This window comes from Salmo trutta, chromosome 3, assembly GCF_901001165.1.
Source record: "Salmo trutta chromosome 3, fSalTru1.1, whole genome shotgun sequence".
NCBI classification, from domain to species: domain Eukaryota; kingdom Metazoa; phylum Chordata; class Actinopteri; order Salmoniformes; family Salmonidae; genus Salmo; species Salmo trutta.
Window position 1 is genome coordinate 2,985,092 of NC_042959.1, and position 20,444 is coordinate 3,005,535.

Here is a 20,444-nt window from a genome sequence, read left to right on the forward strand (position 1 = left end):
ATCGCCGCCGGGAAAATGTTATTCCACCAAGGAAAAACAGCAAAATATCTTACTTTCATGTAAAAGAAAAGCAGCAACTTAAATATCCTCCATTTTTTTCCATTGTAACTTCATACACTCTAACGTCAGACAAGGGTATGTATGTTTTACAGACTTGGCTACAACAAACTTCCACTGGAATCCATGTAGAAATCCGATAGTTGATCAATTAGAATAAACTTTTCTCCATTAACCTACCTCCTTGTCATTATGATGATCGGCGGACATCGTGAGTCGGCCTACCGTAGTCGAGATCTGAAAAGAAATAATGTGAATCAAACAAGTAACCCAGCCGAAAAGTAAACTTCGGACTTCCTCGACTTGGTCGTCAGGGGCACTGTGGATCCCTTCAGCAGTAATCAGCATTCATTCCTGTTGAGCAGCGTCCTACTGTAACGTCAGCAAGTCACATGGAGGGGTAGGCGATCCCTGCCCTTCTTCTGTGGCCCTTCTTCTGTGCTCTGCTGTGAGAGAGGTGGTGCGCTGGAGACGTTTTCCCCCTAACAGTCTCTATTTCCTATATATTCTGGGGTAGGCGATCCCTGCCCTTCTTCTGTGCTCTGCTGTGAGAGAGGTGGTGCGCTGGAGACGTTTTCCCCCTAACAGTCTCTATTTCCTATATATTCTGGGGTAGGCGATCCCTGCTCTTCTTCTGTGGCCCTTCTTCTGTGCTCTGCTGTGAGAGAGGAGGTGCGCTGGAGACTGTCTCTATTTCCTATATATTCTGAAATATCTAAAGGCGACTAAGAATAAGCAATATCAATTGCCTGCCTCACATGACGCTAAAATAATCACTCTTATTATTATTATGCAGAAAGGTTTAATCATTTATTGTATTTTGATTATATTCTAATTCTGATAGTATGCTCTATTCTATACTAACAAATAGAAAAAAAGTTTATACATAATAGCCTAATTAGGCAAGAAGGAAACGTTTAGTTCAGATACCAGTTGGGAAATAGGAGTGTATTTCATAGGTTTGTCCAGCAGATAGAGACACATCCTAATAAACCAAAATGAAAAAGTTGGAAGTACGATGTGGCAGGCGAGGCAAGTTGAAAGTGAGCAATCATGAATCATCCCAGACAGAAGAAGCTGACTAACTAACATTAGTCTTTATTCTATTAGCTGACAACAGTTCATGTAAAGTTGGGTTAGTTACATGTTCTACCCGAGTATAGATATATCCACCATCATAACGCTTCTCTCTCAGCTCAATTCATGGATAACCAGCGATAATATAACGGTATTCAGCGGCTAGCTACACTTCCATTTTTATTTGTTTTGTTGTTGTTTGTTTGTTTGTTGTTGTTGTGGTGAAAAGATGGCTGATTCAGATTTGTGCTTCGCCTCTGACAACGGAGTGTTGCCCGTCGAGGTGGACCCAGCAGCGGCTTTCTTAGCCCAGCAAGAGACCGACATCGCGGTGATAGAGAGCGAAATCCCGGTGATAGAGAATAACGACGACGGAGGACCCGGAGCGGTGGACGGATCCGTTGAACAACCGCCGGTAGCGGATTCGCCTGCTCCTGGAGAATACGGTAAAACATTGCTAACTAGATGCTAAGTTAGCATGTTAGCTAAACTAACTCCTAAACTAGAAGTACATAAAACGGAGACGACAACATTTAACTTTTACTATAGTAACCAGACAAACTAGTGAGTTAGTTAGCTAAATTAGCCTGGTTTTAGTACTATAGTAACCAAACTAGTTAGTTAGTTAGCTAAATTAGCCTGGTTTTAGTACTATAGTAACCAGACAAACTAGTTGGTTAGCTAAATTAGCCTGGTTTTAGTACTATAGTAACCAGACAAACTAGTTGGTTAGCTAAATTAGCCTGGTTTTAGTACTATAGTAACCAGACAAACTAGTTGGTTAGCTAAATTAGCCTGGTTTTAGTACTATAGTAACCAGACAAACTAGTTGGTTAGCTAAATTAGCCTGGTTTTAGTACTATAGTAACCAGACAAACTAGTTAGTTAGCTAAATTAGCCTGGTTTTAGTACTATAGTAACCAGACAAACTAGTTGGTTAGCTAAATTAGCCTGGTTTTAGTACTATAGTAACCAGACAAACTAGTTAGTTAGCTAAATTAGCCTGTTTTTTTAATTAGCTAATTGACAACTGTCAATGTAAACGGTAACGTTATTTTAGTTGGAGGAAGCACACTAACGTTACACCCTGACTGGAATAATGTCTAAATGAGGACTAAAGTTTTAATCACTTGTCTGGATAATGATTGTGTAATGTCTTGAAGATTACCTTCAGGTTAAATTAGGTTAGCCCATTGTTTGCGGTGAGAAACTAGTTTACCTTAGTGTCCAAACAGGTGTTTAATACATTTACTGTGTCACTAGATATCCACCCACCGAAAGCAAATTAATTTTAGTTAACGTAGGTTAGAATAATGTTAATTAATCATGTCATGTACGGTTCTTTTAAAGTCGTTTTGTTGTTTCATCTGTCAGATGCCGGATTTGCAGAGATATCAGCAGCCACGGTAAACGGAAACAGGTTTGTGCTGGTAAGAGAGGAACATTAATGAGAATTAACCTTTATTTTAATTTTTTTAAATGATGTACTTGGACATGTTATTGCAGGTTAGTTTTGTAAGTGATGCTGTACCTGTAGTAGATGACACACCTGAAATAGGTACTGCATTCTCTATGGTAAGGCCATTGTTGTTCAAGGAAGCATGACAAGAGAAAAGTTCTTGGGTAATGTAAAGACCAACTGCCTGTAAAAATAATATATATATATATATATATATCTTTTAGAAAACAGCCTATGAGTCCAAATAATTTATTCTACTGTCAAAATTGACAACAGTGTAAATAGTATAATTTTGGCTAAAATCAATGTCATCCAAAACAGTGTTTTGTACCTGAGTATGTCACAACATAATGTCAATTCAGATTGGGTTTGTTTCAATCCTGCCTACAGCTGGCAGCACACAAGTAATCATCACAGACCCCAGCATCATGCCTTGGTAAATGTGGTTTGACTTTGGATATCCCAATGGGGCTAGTTAGGGATAATCTGTAAACTACACAATGTAGGCTACGTGGGACTATATGCTCAAATTCCAATACTTAAAAAAAAAACTCAAAACAACTCTAAATTCATATACAGATATTGAAAGCATTTAATGACAACTAAAAGCTGTGCAACATGAATATTGTCTCATTTTACATTGTGTAATTTATTGTTAATCCAACTTTGCCATGGTTGCACACCAAGGCTGAAGCTTATTGGTGAAAAATAATGGCTAACTCTTCCCACCTGCAAACACGCACACAAGACATCCACATCAAACCACACCCCGAAACCAACTCACCTTTGAATTGTCATGGCCGTTGGTATTTCTTAATGAGCCAAATCTAAAATGGGGCCAAATCAGGAAGTTCAGCTGCTCTTTAAGGATTTCTGCATTTGCTCCTCAGTGTCCAGCTGTTACTATTGAATGACCTGGTTGTCCTCATGCCTTATTAGTGCTGAGCGATTAATGCTTTTTGAGGTCGGTTAGATTATAAAAAAAATGATCACAGATTTCAGTTTCAATGGTTTTTTTGGGGGGGACGGACGACATTAAAAGCATTATGTGAGTTGAATGCTGTAACAACAGAATAAAATTGTTTCATAAAAGTCCCATGATTGTAGTGACTAATGCTTATCACTTATTAACAATCATTTAATGATTGTGTTTCACTCCAAGTCATCTTCTCATCTCTATAGAGCTGCTGTCTTGACAAAATCAATATTTTAGTATTTATTCAAAGTAAATAAGTCATAGGCCAATTTATTTAACTGCTGAATACCAACTATCCATCACTTAAATCGTGTATTTTCAGGCTCGCGAAGTAATTGCTTTCTATCCCCCTCGATCGTGTGTTCTTCTCTCTTTGTCTCTGCCGCACAGACCGGACAAGTTTAAGCAGGTGCGCAGTGGATTATGGTCATTGTAGTTAATTACCAAGTTGTCTGCACTAAACTGTGTTGAATATTGGTCTGTTGGAAACTACAAATCCATACTACAATCGCATAGTTCAGGCTTGATCTGATTTATCTCTACAGAAACTGCACATCGAGCTCACAGATAAAAATGGTACAAAAATGGAATTCTAATATTTGAATCGACGTCGGTCAATTAGTTGTTTAATAACCAACATTTTGGTTAATCGCTCGGCACTATGCCTTATGTATGGTGTTTGTCTAGTCTGCAGGCACCACAAGCTAGGATACATCAGTTCATAATGGGCTAGTCTATGCCTGGTCTTATGGCTGCGTTTACACGGGCAGCCCAATTCTGATTTATTTTTCCACTAATTGGTCTTTTGACCAATCAGATCAGATCTTTTGCCAATAATTGGTCTGCCTTTGTAAATGCAGCCTATGACTGGTGGTCCTTATGTCTGGTCCTGGTTCTTCTCCCCCCGCCCCCAGGAGTCCAACGGTCCATCGGACAGCTATGCGGCCATCGCCCAGGTGGACTCTCTGAGAGCAGAGCCTGAGAGCCTGCGTAAGTGGAGGGAGGAGCAGAAGGCACGGCTGGAGCAACTAGGTAAGTTGTGCCCTATATAGTGCACTACTTTTAGCCAGGGTCCATAGGGCTCTGGTCAAAAGTAGTGCACTATGTAGGGAATAGGGTGCCAGTTTGGGGACACACAGCTACTTCAGACTTGCATACTAATACCGCTGCGGTACATGCAGTATCTACCGCTGACTTCTCAGTCAGTATTTTGTACACACTGACAAAGGTTGACACCTAAATGTCTCATTCTTTCCCCTGCCTGCTAAAAAGCTAAATAAAAGACCTATAAATATTAGGTTGAATAGTCGTGTGTATTTCTGTGTGTGAACCAGCCTTCATTTGGGTTCCACTCAGTGTCTTGTCCTGTATGGTATGCTTGAGTTGTTCTTGCTGTATAGTTGATCTCCTGAGAAAAGAGCACCACCTTCTGTAGCTCATACAATGCATTGTGGACTAAAACATTTCATCCTGGGTAGTATTCATTAGTGCACACCATAGCAAAACCTTTATTGCAACGAAAAATGAAAACAAGTTATTTTTATTGGACAAAATCACGTAGTCCTGCCCATTTCCGCCTGTTTGCTTCCGTTTCGTTCCTATTGAATAATACCCTGGTTTTGTTCAGATTCTGTATTGATCATACCATCCCCATATTTTCCTGTGTGTGTATGTGAACCCTGAAGACTCTGCTTCCAAGGCTGCGGAGGCTGAGTGGAAAGAGAAGGCCAAGAAAGAGCTGGAGGACTGGCATGTGCACCAGAATGAACAGATGGAGAAGAACAAGGCCAACAACAGGTTAGTTCCTACCTAACTCTGTTTACTTCCTACATGGTTCCCTCAACTAACATAACAGGAAATACAAGTATAACAATATACATTAGGCTAAATATGTATCTGAATGAATCTGAATGAATCGTTCACTATCAGAATCTAAGAGCAACAATGTTCTAAGAATGTGTGTTTGTATGGTTATTTCCTTGTTATTTCGTGACATCAGACCAGGAAATGGGATTTATAAGCTTAGGTTTACAGACTTCCAATAGACTGTCACAGAAAGTTGACTTTATTCATGTACCTAAAAAAAAGAAGATATAATAATGTGGACAGGATTTCCTGGTAAATATCCTAAACAGAGTGGAAACTTGGAACTGTGATAGCTGAGCTGACCTCTGGCCCCAGGGCTCCGATGTTTTGTTGGCCTGCTTTTTTTTGTTGTTGTTGTAACAGCCAGATATTGTTCATTATTTAGGGTATGTCACCAAGCTGAAATGTTGTTGTAATAGATCTGAACTGGCATAAACTAAGGAAAGTGGATGGATTTCTCAACCGTATTTCTTTGAGCTAATGAAATAACTAAATGACACGTGACTTCTAATTTGCGTTTTTGTATTGATTTATCAAAGTTGATTTTAACTGTGAACTAACGTTTAACTATTTTAACGCCCTGTGTTATCCTACATTTACAGTGCATTCAGAAAGTATTCAGACCTCTTGACTTTTTCCACATTTTGTTACGTTACAGCTTTATTCTAAAATTGATTAAATTGTAGTTTTTCCTCATCAATCTACACACAATACCCCATAATTACAAAGCAAAAACAGGTTTTTAGATTTTTTTTGTGCAAATGTATAAAAATAAAGCACTGAAATATATCACATTTACATAAGTATTCAGACCCTTTACTCAGTACTTTGTTGAAGCACCTTTGGTAGCGATTACAGCCTCAAGTCTTCTTGGGTATGACGCTACAAGCTTGGCACATCTGTATTTGGTGAGTTTCTCCCATTCTTCAATACAGATCCTCTCAAGCTCTGTCAGGTTAGATGGGGAGCGTCGCTGCACAGCTATTTTCAGGTCTCTAGAGATGTTCGATGGGGTTCAAGTCCGGGCTCTGGATGGGCCACTCAAGGACATTCAGAGACTTGTCCCAAAGCCACTCCTGCATTGTCTTGGCTGTGTGCTTAGGGTCGTTGTCCTGTTGGAAGGTGAACCTTCGCCCCAGTCTGGAGGTCCTGAGTGCTCTGGAGCAGGTTTTCATCAAGGATCTCTCTGTACTTTGCGCCGTTCATCTTTCCCTATATCCTGACTAGTCTCCCAGTCCCTGCCGCTGAAAAACATCCCCACAGCACGATGCCGCCACCACCATGCTTCACCATAGGGATGGTGCCAGGTTTCCTCCAGATGTGATGCTTGGCATTCTGGCCAAAGAGTTCAATCTTAGTTTCATCAGACCAGATAATCTGACCAAGGTCCTTCTCCCTCATCTTGGTGGTCCCAAACTTCTTCCATTAAATATATATATATATATATATAACTAGGCAGATAAGAACAAATTCTTCTTGACAATGAAGGCCTACCGGGGAACAGTGGGTTAACTGCCTTGATCAGGGGCAGTGTTAGAGCCGATTAGGACATATTTGTATAAAAGACTGAACATCCATGTACATTTGTGTAAATATATTAAATATGAATGTGTATGTTGAAATATTAGTTACGTACCTTTATGATTTATATTTATCTGATTGAGATGTATTCATTTGTTGTTAGTGTAACTTCGTTTTTGTCCCACCCTCTTGCCCATTCATTATACTGCGGTAAGTGTGTTAGGATAAAGGCAGGAAGTTGGGCCTTCAGGGGGGAGGAGTCCTTGCTAGACGCGGGAGCGGTATAGTTTTTTGACCATACAGACATACAGACAGGTCATATTATGTATTTTCCATGTCAAGTAATATATACTTTAAGTTGATTGGATAATCATTTTTTTTGTTAGATATAAGAAGAATAAACATTTGTGTTACACCATATCCCTGGATCACATTGAATGTTGGGCTGTTTGGAAACCTTGAGTGTGGACTGTATGCGACCAAACAACCCCGCTCCAGGCTTGGGCAGTGGCTATGGTAAAGAGGAAAGGAAGCCGCTTCAGGCTTGGGCAGTGGCTATGGTAAAGAGGAAAGGAAGCCGCTTCAGGCTTGGGCAGTGGCTATGGTAAAGAGGAAAGGAAGCCACTACAGGCAGAATGACAAATTTGTACCTTGTCAACTCAAGGATTCGATCCAGCAACTTTTCGGTTACTGGCCCAACGCTCTAACCAATAGGCTACCTGCCACCCCATCTTTGAGAATGATGGAGGCCACTGTGTTCTTGGGGACCTTCAATGCTGCAGACATTTTTTGGTACCCTTCTCCAGATCTGTGCCTCGACATAATCCTGTCTCGGAGCTCTACGAACAATTCCTTCAACCTCATGGCTTGGTTTTTGCTCTGACATGCACTGTCAACTGTGGGAGCTTAAATAGACAGGAGTGTGCCTTTCCAAATCAGGTCCTATCAATTGAATTTACCACAGGTGGACTCCAATCAAGTTGTAAAAACATCAAGGATTATCAATGGAAACAGGAAGCACCTGAGCTCAATTTCAAGTCTCTTAGCATAAAGTCTAAATGCTTATGTAAATAAGGTATTTCAGTTTTTATTTTATACATTTGCAAGAATTTCTAAACCTGTTTTCGCTTCGTCATTATGGGGTATTGTGTGTATATTGAGGGGGGGGGGAATACTTGAATCCATTTTAGAATAAGGCTGTAACGTAACAAAATGTGGAAAAAATGAAGGGGTCTGAATACTTTCTGTAAATGACTATTAAAGTATTTCTATCCAGTTCATGCTTTTCTCTTTCAGTCGTAAACATCTTTTATTCTTTGGGGTCTTTGCTTTCGTGTTCTGTACTGAACAAAAAATATAAAACGCAACATGCAAACATTTCAAAGATTTTACTGAATTACTGTAAAATTATTAAATTGAAATGAATTCATTAGGCCCTAATCTACTGATTTTCACATGAGTAAGAATACAGATATGTTGGTCACAAAAAAAAGTAGGGTTGTGGATCAGAAAACCAGTCAGTATCTGGCGCGACACATCTCCTTTGCGTAGAGTTGATCAGGCTGTTGATTGTGGCCTATGTATTTTTACATTTTTTACATTTCACCTTTATTTAACCAGGTAAGCTAGTTGAGAACAAGTTCTCATTTACAACTGCAAATGGTGTCCCACTCCTCTTCAGTGGCGGATGTCCAACTGGATGTTGGCGGGAACTGGAAACCACTGTCATACACAATCATCCAGAGCATCCCAAACATGCTCAATGGCTGACATGTCTGAGTATGCAAGTCATGGAAGAACTGAGACAATTTCTGGAAGTTGAAAATGTGTACATATCCTTGCGACATGGGGCCGTGCGTTATCATGCTGAAACAAAGGTGATGGCAGCGGATCAACGGCACGACAAGGGGCCTCAGGATCACGGTATCTATACAATATAAACAAAAATATGTGGACACCCCTTCAAATTTGTGGATTCTGCTGTTCAGGGTTTGGTGAATGCCAGGAGGACAGTACCTGCCGTAATACAGTTTGGTGGAGGAGGAATAATGGTCTGGGGATGTTTTTCATGGTTCAGGCCCCTTAGTTCCAGTGGAAATCTTAACGCTACAGAATACAATGGCATTCTAGATGATTCTGTTCTTCCAACTTTGTGGCTACATTTTGGGGAAGGCCCTTTCCTGTTTCAGCATGACAATGCCCCCTGTGCACAAAGCGAGGTCCATACAGAAATGGTTTGTTGAGATAGGTGTGGAAGAACTTGACTGGCCTGCACAGAGTCCCCCGCAGCAATGTTCCAACATCTAGTGGAAAGCTTTCCCAGAAGAGTAGAGGCTGTTATAGCAGCAAAAGGTGTGGACCAACTCCATATTAATGCCCATGATTTTGGAATGAGATATTCGACAAGTAGGTGTCCACATACTTTTGTCATGTATGTGCATTTAAATTGCCATCGATTTTTTTTTTTTTTTTTTTTTTTAAATGCAATTGTGTTCGTTGTCCGTAGCTTGTACCTGTCCATACCATAACCCCACCGCTACCATGGGGCACTCTGTTCACAAAGTTGACATCAGCAAACCGCTCAACCCACACGACTGCCATCTGCCCGGTAACTGGGATTCATCCGCGACGAGCACACTTCTTCAGCGTGCCAATCACCATCGAAGGTGAGAATTTGCCCACTGAAGTCTATGATGCCGAACCGCAATCAGGTCAAGACCCCTGGTGAGGACGATGACGACGCACGCAGATGAGCTTCCCTGAGACGGTTTCTGACTGTTGTGCAGAAATGATTTTGTCGTTCAAACCCATAGTTTCATCAGCTGTCCAGGTGGCTGGTCTCAGATGATCCCGCAGGTGAAGAAGCCGGATGTGGAGGTCCTGGGCTGCCGTGGTTACACGTGGTCTGCTGTTGTGAGGCAGGTTCGATGTACTGCCAAATTCTCTAAAACGACATTGGAGGCAGCTTATGGTAGAGAAATGAACATTAAATTCTCTGTCAACAGCTATGGTGGACATTCCTGCAGTCAGCATGTCAATTGCATGTCCCTCAACTTGAAACATCTGTGGCATTGTGTTGTATGACAACTGCAGTAGTATTTTATTGTCCCCAGCACAAGGTGCACCTGTGTAATGATCATGCTGTTTAATCAGCTTCTTGATATGACTCACCTGTCAGGTGGATGAATTATCTTGGGAAAGGAGAAATGCTCACTAACAGGGATGTAAACTAATTTGTGCACAAACTTTGAGAGAAATAACCTTTTTTTGTGTGTATGGAACATTTCTGGAATGTTTTATTTCAACTCATGAAACGTGGAACCAACACTTTTTACATGTTGCGTTTTTTAAAATATTTTTGTTCAGTATAAAACCAATCTTCTCTCATGCTTCCCAACCGACTGTCCAGTCTGGCACGGTAGCAGTTTGTATCTACATCTCTCTTTCCTGCTGTAATGTGACTGAGCATGACAAGAGGCTAGCACTGTGTCCAGGACAACACAGCCAGGATATAGAAAACAAAACCGTCTATGTCCCAAACGGCACCTTGTTCACTATATAGTGCACGACTCCAAGGCCCATAGGGCTTTGGTCAAAAGTAGTGCACTAAATAGTGAATAGGGTGCCAATTGGAATGTACACATAGGCTAGTAAGGGGGGAAAAAACTATTTACCTAGAAATGTCACATTGCAGTATATCCTGTTGCTGTATGGACTACGATGATTAAGACAGTATTGTGTTTTATCATTACACAATGGAATTGTTCTATACCTATACACTGAGGGTACAAAACATTAAGAACACCTTCCTAATATTGAGTTGCACTCCCTTTTGCACTCAGAAAAGCCTTGATTTGTCGCGTCATGGATTCTAGGTGTCGAAAGCATTCCACAGGGATGCTGGCTCCTGTTGTGACTACAATGCTTTCAACAGTGGTGTCAAGTTGGCTAGTAGTGGATCTGTGAAATAGCTCGTTCCATCTCATCCCACAGATTCTCAATTAGATTGATCTCTGGTGACTGGACAGGCCACTGCAGTAAGATGAATTCACTGTCATGTTTGTGGAATCATTCCTGGACAGTCCTAGCCTTGGGGCATTGGGGCATTATCCTGCCCGAAAATAATCTATTTCCAGATGGATACACTGCTGTCGTGAAGGGATGCTCCTGATTGGCAATAATGTTCAGATATCTTGTGCCGTTCAAATGTTGCTCCACGTTTATCAAGTGGCCCAATGTGTGCCATGAAAACACAGCCCACAACATCACCACCACCCGCCTGCAATGTTAACACGCTGCGGGATGGATGCATGTAGTCGTGGTTCTATCTATACTCTAGCCCTCCCATCATTTTTTTAAACAGCGGGAACCAGGATTCATCAGACCAGGCAATGTTTTTCCCAATTCTCCAGTGTTTTCGTTCGCTAGCCCACTGCAACCTCAGTTTCTCTGTAAGGTCGTTGGTTGCCATATCCCATTTGTTTCAAGGTATGACGAGCTCTGCATTATTTGTATGGGTCTTTGGGCACCAATGTTGTACTGGACTGTCTGTCGCTCTGCACAATTCATGTCAGCCTCATTTATCCTCTTTTATCGATGACCTGTTTTCCACCACTGGCCTGCTGTTGGCTGGATGTCCTTTGGGAGATGGACCATTCTTGATAGACACGGGAAACTATTGAGCATGAAAAACCCAGCAGTGTTCTTGACTCAAACCGGTACGCCTGGCACCTGCTACCATACCCTGCTCAAAGGCACTTCAATCTTTTTTTTTCTTGTCCATTCACCATCTGAATGGGACACATACACCATCGATGCCTCAAGATTTACATGCCACCTCCCCTTTATTTACACTGATTTGAAGTGGATTTAACAGGTGACATCAATAAGGAGGTCATAGCTTCCACCTGGATTCCACCTTGATCGGGTCTACAATGTTCATCTGATGGGACTTCCTCTCTTGAATCTTGTTCGTTCTCTCGTCTCCTGTCACTGGTTTCCTGTGCTAACAACTCTGTCTGTTGTGTGACACTGACCTCTCTTGTCTTTCTTTCTCTCTCTCTCTCTACCGCACACTAGGATTGTTGATGAGACTTTCTACAAACAGCCCAACTCTGAAGTGCTAGGCTTTGTGTAGGCTTTACAACTCTTCTGCTTTTGGTGTAGTCTTGGCATTCTCCCTTTTTTTTAGTTACCTGTCATTACTTTGTTTGCATGTTCCAACTGTGAAACAAACCAGTGAATTAACACATGATGTGAGGGCTCATTTTGGTCTTGGAGGGACTCTATTTGACACTGTCCATAAATCACAATAGTGTTTATTGAAATTCATCTAAATTATTTCAGTTGTGATCATTTGCCAGAAATGCATGTAGCCTATTTTCAATACCGTGTGTGTGTGTGTGTGTCAGTTTTAGTCAAATGTACATACGTTATGAGTCTGTGACGTGTGAAGATTAAAGCATGGCATGTCATTTATTCTAATCTCTGTGGGACGGTTTTCCTGACTCAGATTAAAGCATGGCATGTCATTTATTCTAATCTCTGTGGGACGGTTTTCCTGACTCAGATTAAAGTCCTGAAATAAAATGTTATTTCAAAGGAGATTCTCCATTGAGCATTGTAAATGTATTAGTCCAGGACCAGGCTTAATCTGTGTCCGGGAAACCGTTCCTCAAGCACCTCATACACATCTCCCATCCCCTTCCTTCCCTCCTCCAGGACATCTGAAGAGGCCTTCCTGTCTGAGGCTGACGGTGACAGTCCAGGGACGGAGTGGGAGAGAGTGGCCCGTCTCTGTGACTTCAACCCCAAGACCAACAAGACAGCCAAGGACGTGTCCCGGATGCGCTCGGTCCTCATAGCCCTCAAACAGACACCTCTGGTGCGCTAGTACGGCCATTGGAACGGAGGAGTGGTGATGATGGTTCCGGTGTCCCTTCTTTAAACGACGCCCGCTCTTTGAGTTATGAACCCTGTTTGCATTTAGGCAGAATGAGTACTAGCCTCTCATCATATAGGTCTTCTTTTGGTGTAGGGTTCTTTCTTTTATGTTCAGTCCTTCCTCTTCTCCGCTGTGTCTCGGTGTAGTGTCCCTCCTCTTCTCCGCTGTGTCTCGGTGTAGTGTCCCTCCTCTTCTCTGCTGTGTCTCGGTGTAGTGTCCCTCCTCTTCTCCGCTGTGTCTCGGTGTAGTGTCCCTCCTCTTCTCCGCTGTGTCTCGGTGTAGTGTCCCTCCTCTTCTCCGCTGTGTCTCGGTGTAGTGTCCCTCCTCTTCTCCGCTGTGTCTCGGTGTAGTGTCCCTCCTCTTCTCCGCTGTGTCTCGGTGTAGTGTCCCTCCTCTTCTCCGCTGTGTCTCGGTGTGGTGTCCCTCCTCTTCTCCGCTGTGTCTCGGTGTAGTGTCCCTCCTCTTCTCCGCTGTGTCTCGGTGTAGTGCTCCTCCTCTTCTCCGCTGTGTCTCGGTGTAGTGTCCCTCCTCTTCTCCGCTGTGTCTCGGTGTAGTGTCCCTCCTCTTCTCCGCTGTGTCTCGGTGTAGTGTCCCTCCTCTTCTCCGCTGTGTCTCGGTGTAGTGTCCCTCCTCTTCTCCGCTGTGTCTCGGTGTAGTGTCCCTCCTCTTCTCCGCTGTGTCTCGGTGTAGTGTCCCTCCTCTTCTCCGCTGTGTCTCGGTGTAGTGTCCTTCCTATTCTCCGCTGTGTCTCGGTGTAGTGTCCCTCCTCTTCTCCGCTGTGTCTCGGTGTAGTGTCCCTCCTATGTTTCTAACTGGAGGAAAGGTATTTTGCCTCTCCCACCATCTTTCCTTATTCTGATGTAATGTATCCAGTGGAAGTATAAGTCACTACCTGAAACATGGAACGTTCTTGACTGTTCCATGTTCTTTTAACTTCCCTCAGCAATGCTTCCATTTGACCACTACATTACTGACGTTAAGAAAATATTGTTACTGTAAATTCTTTATCAAACTCCTTCCCTCTCCTAAACTACAGAGGGCATTGGGTCAGACCCCTCTCTCTTAAGCATAATGGACTCTCCCAATAAGTGTTTTTGTAATTTTATAAAAAATACCAGATTAGGTTAATCTCCACTGTAATTTGTATTTTATTTCATGTGTAAAGGTCGAACATAGCCAGTCCTGTTCAGGAACTACATTAGGAGTAGATTGTAAACCACCTATGCCTGTTTTTTTTAAATGTTAAGAATTTATTAATTGACCTATTCATTCACTGTTGAATGATATTCCTAATTGATTATTTAACGGTAGCTAATAGAAATTTGAGATGCTATGAGCTTGTGGCCTTGTTGAACTTTAAACTCCTCCTTACTCCAGTTTAGGGTTTGTGCTTTTGGCCAGATGAATTTCCTTCCCAAGCTAGACTACTTATAGCCTGGTTTCAGATCTGTTTTGTGCAGTCTTGCCAAATGTGACAATAACCCTTTTTTTTTATGCATACGTTCTATGCAATAACCATAGGAGTTGGCAGGACAGCACAAACAGATCTGGAACCAGGCTAGACAATGTAATCTGCTCCAACAAATAAGTGTCTTCACATCCAACGAATCATTCTGAGGTAGATCCTCAGTAAGCATCAGAAGAATTCACATACTAGGGGGCTTGTTGTGCCATTGTTTTTAGGCTGTAGATCCTTGGGGGTAACGCCCTGTCCCCCCTGGGTAGATCCACGTGTCTCCTTACCTCTACTTTAGGCACAAGTGGTCACCCTCTCTTCACTTTTCTCACTGTCAGCCGTGAAGGATAATTCTTCCGAAGTTTTACCAGTGAGACGTCTACGCAGCATCTGCGTACCAACCATTTTGATCTGGATCAGATTCCTGGGAATATACCTCTTAGATCTTAGTTATGTAGTGTTTCGAATGATGCACAGTGAGTGAATTTTAGAGCAGGTGTTATTAAAACTGTAGCAAATCTGTGTTTTTGTTTCAATCAAAGCACTTTTTGTTGTTGTTGTCGTCTAGTAGCACACGAGTTATGAGAGAGAGATGCAACCATTTTAAACAATCATCCGGAAATCAGGTGGTTTGTTTTGCCTTACAGTAACATACTATTATATTGGTTTCTGTTCTGTATAATATCATGTGATCTTCCAAACTTTGAACTAACTTTAAGTGATAACCATTCATCAGAGTAGCCTGTAGAGACTGGATGTAGAGAATCCCCCACATGTGCAAAACCTTTAACCCTGGGAAGAAAAGTCCGATCCACAGCCACTCTGTCTTTAAGAGTCCTCATATCATGGACAAATTAAACAAGAAATCTAGAATGACATGTTTTAAACAGTTTGATGAAAGCTAGTCTGTTGAGTCATATTTTCAAACACTCCCCCCCCCTCCTTTCATTTAAACTGCGTTGTCTCAATCTGTCATCAGCTGTTGTCTATTGGGACATTATCACACAGAGAATGTTACACAGGAACTGGAAAAACTCATCAATAAAAAAAATCTCATCTGCCTGTTTTGGTTTTTTTATTTTATCATCAAGCAAAAGGTTTGTGAGCATTAAATAAAACTGTGTACAATACACAGCGGGTACGTGAGAAGACTCGAGACCACAGGCTTATTGTTAAAATACTCATGAAGGGGTAATCTGGGCATTTACATTACATTTTAGTCATTTAGCTGACGCTCTTATCCAGAGCGACTTACAGAAGTGAATGCATACATTTCATACATGGCCCCCCGTGGGACTCGAACCCACAACCCTGGCATTGCAAACACCATGCGTTGCAAACACCATGCTCTACCAACTGAGCTACAGGGAAGGCTGATGGGCAGAGAAATGTTCTTGGTGGTATAGTGACCAAAACAGGTGGAGAACCACTGGACGAGCGTTAGAACAGATCTGAGCTGTTCCTCTAGCCCTCCCTTATAAGAGCCCTACACTGGCAGGTTATCTTCACCCGTCCCTATAACAGCCCTTATTTACTATATTGGTCATAAGAGCCAGATGCTCCATCTATAGCACACAAACAATTCACTTATTTATTTGTTTTATAAAGGGACAGACATATAACCCTGTGTGTGTGTGTGTGTGAGGATACATTGCTCTGTGTTTCACTTGACATGGTTAGTACAGCCAAAGTGGGACTGACAATACATAGTGAGATCCACCACTGACCAAGCTTTTATTTTAGCACTAACAGATAAGCAAGTGGTAGTGGGTCGGCTGGCCGATTTCCTCCAACACAGCGATGTTTTTCTACATACGTGGATGGCTGCATTGCACTTCAATTATAAAGTTACACGGTTATGTTTTAAACTCAAGGCAGTCAGTGTCCTGCTTGCTTTGCCGTCTGCAAGACAGGGTGTATATTTCATTTGACTGGATCAACCCAAAGCACAGTTAAGGAAGTCCAGAAAAAGGAGAGCCTTTTTTTGGGGGAGGGGGGGCTTTCAAATATCTGTTCTGTTAAGTCTTTCTACACATTCAAACAACACATTTCATTCACCACCACAACAACAAAGTGGGACTACCTGAACTTGTCTAATAAGAAACTCCTTGTTTTCGTTTTTTTTTTTTCTTCCCCGTTGCAAAAAGTTTTGCCGTAAATGAACACAACCCTGATGTTGCTCAGTCTTTCTTCAGGGCCGTGGCGAACACGCCGAAGATAATAGCGACTACAGTGAAGCCTTGTGCGAAGATGCGTCCTCTCATCAGGAGCTGGGACTGCCGGGTTTTGCCTTGTTTGAAGGCTCGGAGGCCGTACATCAACGCTCCAGCTGTACCGAGACAACCTGGAGAAGAGACGCAGAATACAGACTTTATTCATTAAAAAAAATTGGTTTTCCATAACCACTCTTATAATAATGGAGGTGCATTCAGTAGTTTCTATTTGGTATCAAAGTGCTCCTAATGCTTCTCTGGTTTGTTTTTGAAAAACATAAAAGGTGTAGGAATCATAGTACTTTAAAAAAAGAACAGGCATCACGACCTGTGTAAATCTTAAAGACATTTTAGGCCTGATTGTGTGTAACGGGGTTTGGTTTTTAAATTCAGATTGTGTATGCAATTCATCCTGTAACCACAGGGAAATGAACAGCTAGAGAGAGAGAGAGAGAGCATGCCCAATGTGAAGTAGTGTCTGATGTTATATTCACATAAAATGTCCACTCCCTAACTATGTTATACAGACAGTCTGGCCACTGGTCTACCTGTGTCGTCTAGCACCCAGGGTATGACCCATTGATTGCACTAGATGATCATTATAATACATGTTTATTATGAAACTCCTGGACAAGGGCATTATGGGCCATGTAATGTTTCATAATGAAGCTTGGGACACTCGGCTATGATCCAATCAAATGACCTGTTAGTGTATCTTATGGGTTCAACAAGGACACTGTGCATCACACATCTTATAAAAACTGTAGCTGGCTGTAATAAATTAAGTTGATTTTATGATATCCCCTACTGTAGCTAACTAGCAAACTTGTTAGCTAACTAGCTACAAAACAGCTGTCTGTCTTGGTCGTAAGACGCAGAAGGATGACCAAATGACTGTCTTGTCCATGCATGAATAATCTGATTTATTAATAGTATGTATTGAAGCCGATTTAGGTCCAGCTGTGGACAGTGGACACTTTTTCCCCCTTAGAGTTACTCTTTACCCAACTCACCTATAGGGACGAACGGGTTTTCCTTCGACTTCCTCATAAACTTCTCCTGGAAAGTCTCTTCTCTGGGTCGCGATAGAGGTGTAAATCCGTCTATAACCGGGGGCTTGGATATGTCGAGAATTGGTTGTTGGGTCGTTGTCGCCGACTGTTCAGGGACAAACTGGGTAGCGGAAGCTGCCATGTCTGCAGAGTGTGTGTATTCACGAAGCTACAGAGGAAGGGAATGAATGCTTTGGAACAAAGACCTTGAGAATATGAGAGATGACCTAATTAGAGAGCTTCCGTAAATAATCACATGATATCGCGCAAAGAATTCCGTTACTAGATGGGCCACCTTTGACCAAGTGTTGCAAAATGTTGGAAATTTGAAAGCATAGTCAAATATACTGAACAAAAATATAAACGCAACAATTTCAAAGATTTTACTGAGTTACAGTTCATATAAGGAAATAAGTCAATTGAAAGAAATGAATGAGGCCCTAATCTATGGATTTCACATTACTGTGCTGGGGTGCAGCCAAGGGTGGGCCTGGGTGGGCACTGGGGGAGCCAGGCCCAGCCAATCAGAAAGAGTTTTTCCCCACAAAAGGGCTTTATTACAGACAGAAATACTTCTCAGCACCCCTCCTCAGATAATCCCGCAGGTGAAGAAGCCGGATGTGGAGGTCCTGGGCTGGTGTGGTTACACGTGGTCTGCGGTTGTGAGGCAGGTTGGACGTGCTGCCAAATTCTCTAAAACGATGTTGGAGGTGGCTTATGGTAGAGAAATTAACATAACATTTTCTGGCAACATCTCTGGTGGACGTTCTTGCAGTCAGCATGCCAATTGCACGTTCCCTCAAAACTTGAGACATCTGTGGCATTGTGTTGTGTGACAAAACTGCGCATTTTAGTGTGGCCTTTTATTGTCCCCAGCACAAGGTGCACCTGTGTAATGATCATGCTGTTAAATCAGCTTATTGATATGCCACACCTGTCAAGTGGATGGATTATCTTGGCAAATGCTCACTAACAGGGATGTAAACAATTTGATGGAAATACACGTTTTGTGAATATGGAACATTTCTGGGATCTTTTATTTCAGCTCATGAAACATGGGACCAACACTTTACATGTAACTTTCATATTTTTGTTCAGTGTATATATATTGTAACCACACTGTACATCGATTTGATAGGGTCATTGATCATGAACAATCTGATACATTGTATCCGATAGATTGTAGTACTCCTAAATGGTAGGTGGCGGTAGAGGTTTGCATTTGGTCACTGCTACATCGCCAAAGAGCATTTACGTATTGGTCAAAAGTGATCTTTTATATTGGCAAGATTGTTGAGTGATCGCTCTAACAATGGAAATACATGTCCTCAAAGATGGAAGACAGGCTGGAGGAGGTGAGATCAGGTGGGAACAGTGTAACCAATGAGAGGGCAGATACACTAAAGTGCCATTGAATAATTCAATGGCTGTTTTTGTGCACAAAGTGATGACTAAAGTGTCTTATTAGGAAGGCCGGGGTTTGAGAAATCAATGAGAGAAGTGAAACATTCTTCCTTTTGCTGTTTATTTCCCCGAAATCAACAACCTAGATTCGAGACAATGTCTTATTAAGTAGTTTTAAACATGTTATTATTCCAAACCTCGTGAAAGTGACAAACTGAGGCGTTTTCATTTTCTTAAATATTTTTTATTTTATATCGAAGGAGTGAGTGCCTTTCATTTAAGGCCTGCACATAAGCAATTAGGCGCAAGACGAACGTCGGACCTGATGACCTGTTTCTGCACATGACCTTAGCTAGCCAACGTCGCAATGACATCTCTTACAAGAGTGATCGGGGATTTCTATTGGAGAAGCAGTTTCTGCTTCATACTCATACTGTACTGTCTTTAGCCGGAACCCTGAACCCTTGGGGTGCGTTAGTAAATTCACTCTGGCTATCTTCTCCGATTTCAGAGCACTCTCATCTGAGTGTGCCAGAGCGCAGAATAACTGATGAATTTAGAAACGCTCAACATCCATTGAATGTATATGTTCGGTGTCAGTAAACGTCGGCAAAAAAAAAGTGTGATTCAATTGTTGCCGGCAGCACAGTTACAGTCACCAATGCTCTGGATAACATGAAAACAGCCTAACCAGCTCTGCTAGGGGGAGTAAAATGGTCAGAGTGGGGTGTTCTCTCATTTGTGTCTGGGAGTAGCTGGGAAACTAGCCAACGTTAGCCAGTTAGCTTGGGTGCTTGACTGCTGTTGTGAGGTCAGAATGTTTGGCTCAACGCTACTCCTTAACCAAAGCGTCCAGTGTGCGCTCTGAATTTACTAATGGACAATCTGACACCACACTCTGGCACTCCAGATTAAATTTACAAACACACCTTTGGTTAGAGAGCATCAAAACCTTGATGCATCATGGGTAAATTGTTGACCAACTGACTGATCTACAAATAATATTAAGTAGCTCTTTATGGTTTAAGGTGATTTGTAAATTAGTCAGTCTTGTCTTTAAAGTCGGCTGCAATGTCGAACACTCCCCATTATGAAACTTCTATTGATCAAATATAAAGCCTTGTGGAGAAATGATCAATTTATTCTTTAGTTGACCAAATTCGACACTCTCTCATTAACCTCCATACAAAAAATTATTCACTTCTTGGTCTTATTTTCCTTATCAGATTTTTGTACAGAGTAACCCTCTCGCTTTGCCTCTTCTTCTCTGTCTTGGTAAGGGATTGGCGAGTTGTGACGGACCGGAAGTTTGACCGAAATTCTTGTAAATTTTTACCGAAGATGTTATATAACTAATCCAAGATAGACCAGAGCCTTTCATTTCCAATGGGAGCAAATTAATCATAGTGGACAGAACAG

The 20,444-nt window shown here is 41.9% G+C and overlaps 3 protein-coding genes across 7 annotated transcripts in view; 1 reads left to right on the forward strand and 2 right to left on the reverse strand.

The window, feature by feature from the left end:
• pdlim7 (PDZ and LIM domain 7) overlaps nucleotides 1-619 on the reverse strand; it is a 58,083-nt gene extending 57,464 nt beyond the window's left edge. Inside the window, exon 1 of one of the 2 annotated variants that reach the window (XM_029720276.1) lies at nucleotides 238-468. In XM_029720276.1, the coding sequence (XP_029576136.1) occupies nucleotides 238-405 (168 nt within the window). In that variant the 5' untranslated portion in view covers nucleotides 406-468. Of the gene's footprint in view, nucleotides 1-237 lie in introns of both variants that reach the window. The other variant, XM_029720280.1, reaches the window with a different exon arrangement.
• A 47-nt stretch (nucleotides 620-666) lies between these two features.
• On the forward strand, nucleotides 667-15,418 carry cltb (clathrin, light chain B). 4 transcript variants are annotated; one of them, XM_029720296.1, is made up of 6 exons: nucleotides 667-729; nucleotides 1,364-1,580; nucleotides 2,509-2,564; nucleotides 4,484-4,601; nucleotides 5,255-5,366; nucleotides 12,678-15,418. In XM_029720296.1, the coding sequence occupies exons 2-6, from the start codon at nucleotides 1,364-1,366 to the stop codon at nucleotides 12,847-12,849; spliced, it is 675 nt and encodes a 224-aa protein (XP_029576156.1). In that variant the 5' UTR covers nucleotides 667-729; the 3' UTR covers nucleotides 12,850-15,418. The 4 variants fall into 4 exon arrangements, with proteins under 4 accessions (XP_029576156.1, XP_029576149.1, XP_029576168.1 ...); XM_029720289.1 differs by lacking the exon at nucleotides 667-729 and adding an exon at nucleotides 1,041-1,100; XM_029720308.1 differs by lacking the exon at nucleotides 667-729 and adding an exon at nucleotides 1,073-1,089.
• Nucleotides 15,415-17,834, reverse strand: LOC115166410 (HIG1 domain family member 2A). The gene is made up of 2 exons (XM_029720316.1): nucleotides 17,583-17,834; nucleotides 15,415-16,700 (listed from the first exon to the last, which is right to left on the reverse strand). Exons 1-2 carry the CDS (start codon nucleotides 17,761-17,763, stop codon nucleotides 16,537-16,539), a joined length of 345 nt encoding a protein of 114 aa, XP_029576176.1. The 5' UTR covers nucleotides 17,764-17,834; the 3' UTR covers nucleotides 15,415-16,536.
• Between the last annotated feature and the right edge of the window lie 2,610 nt (nucleotides 17,835-20,444).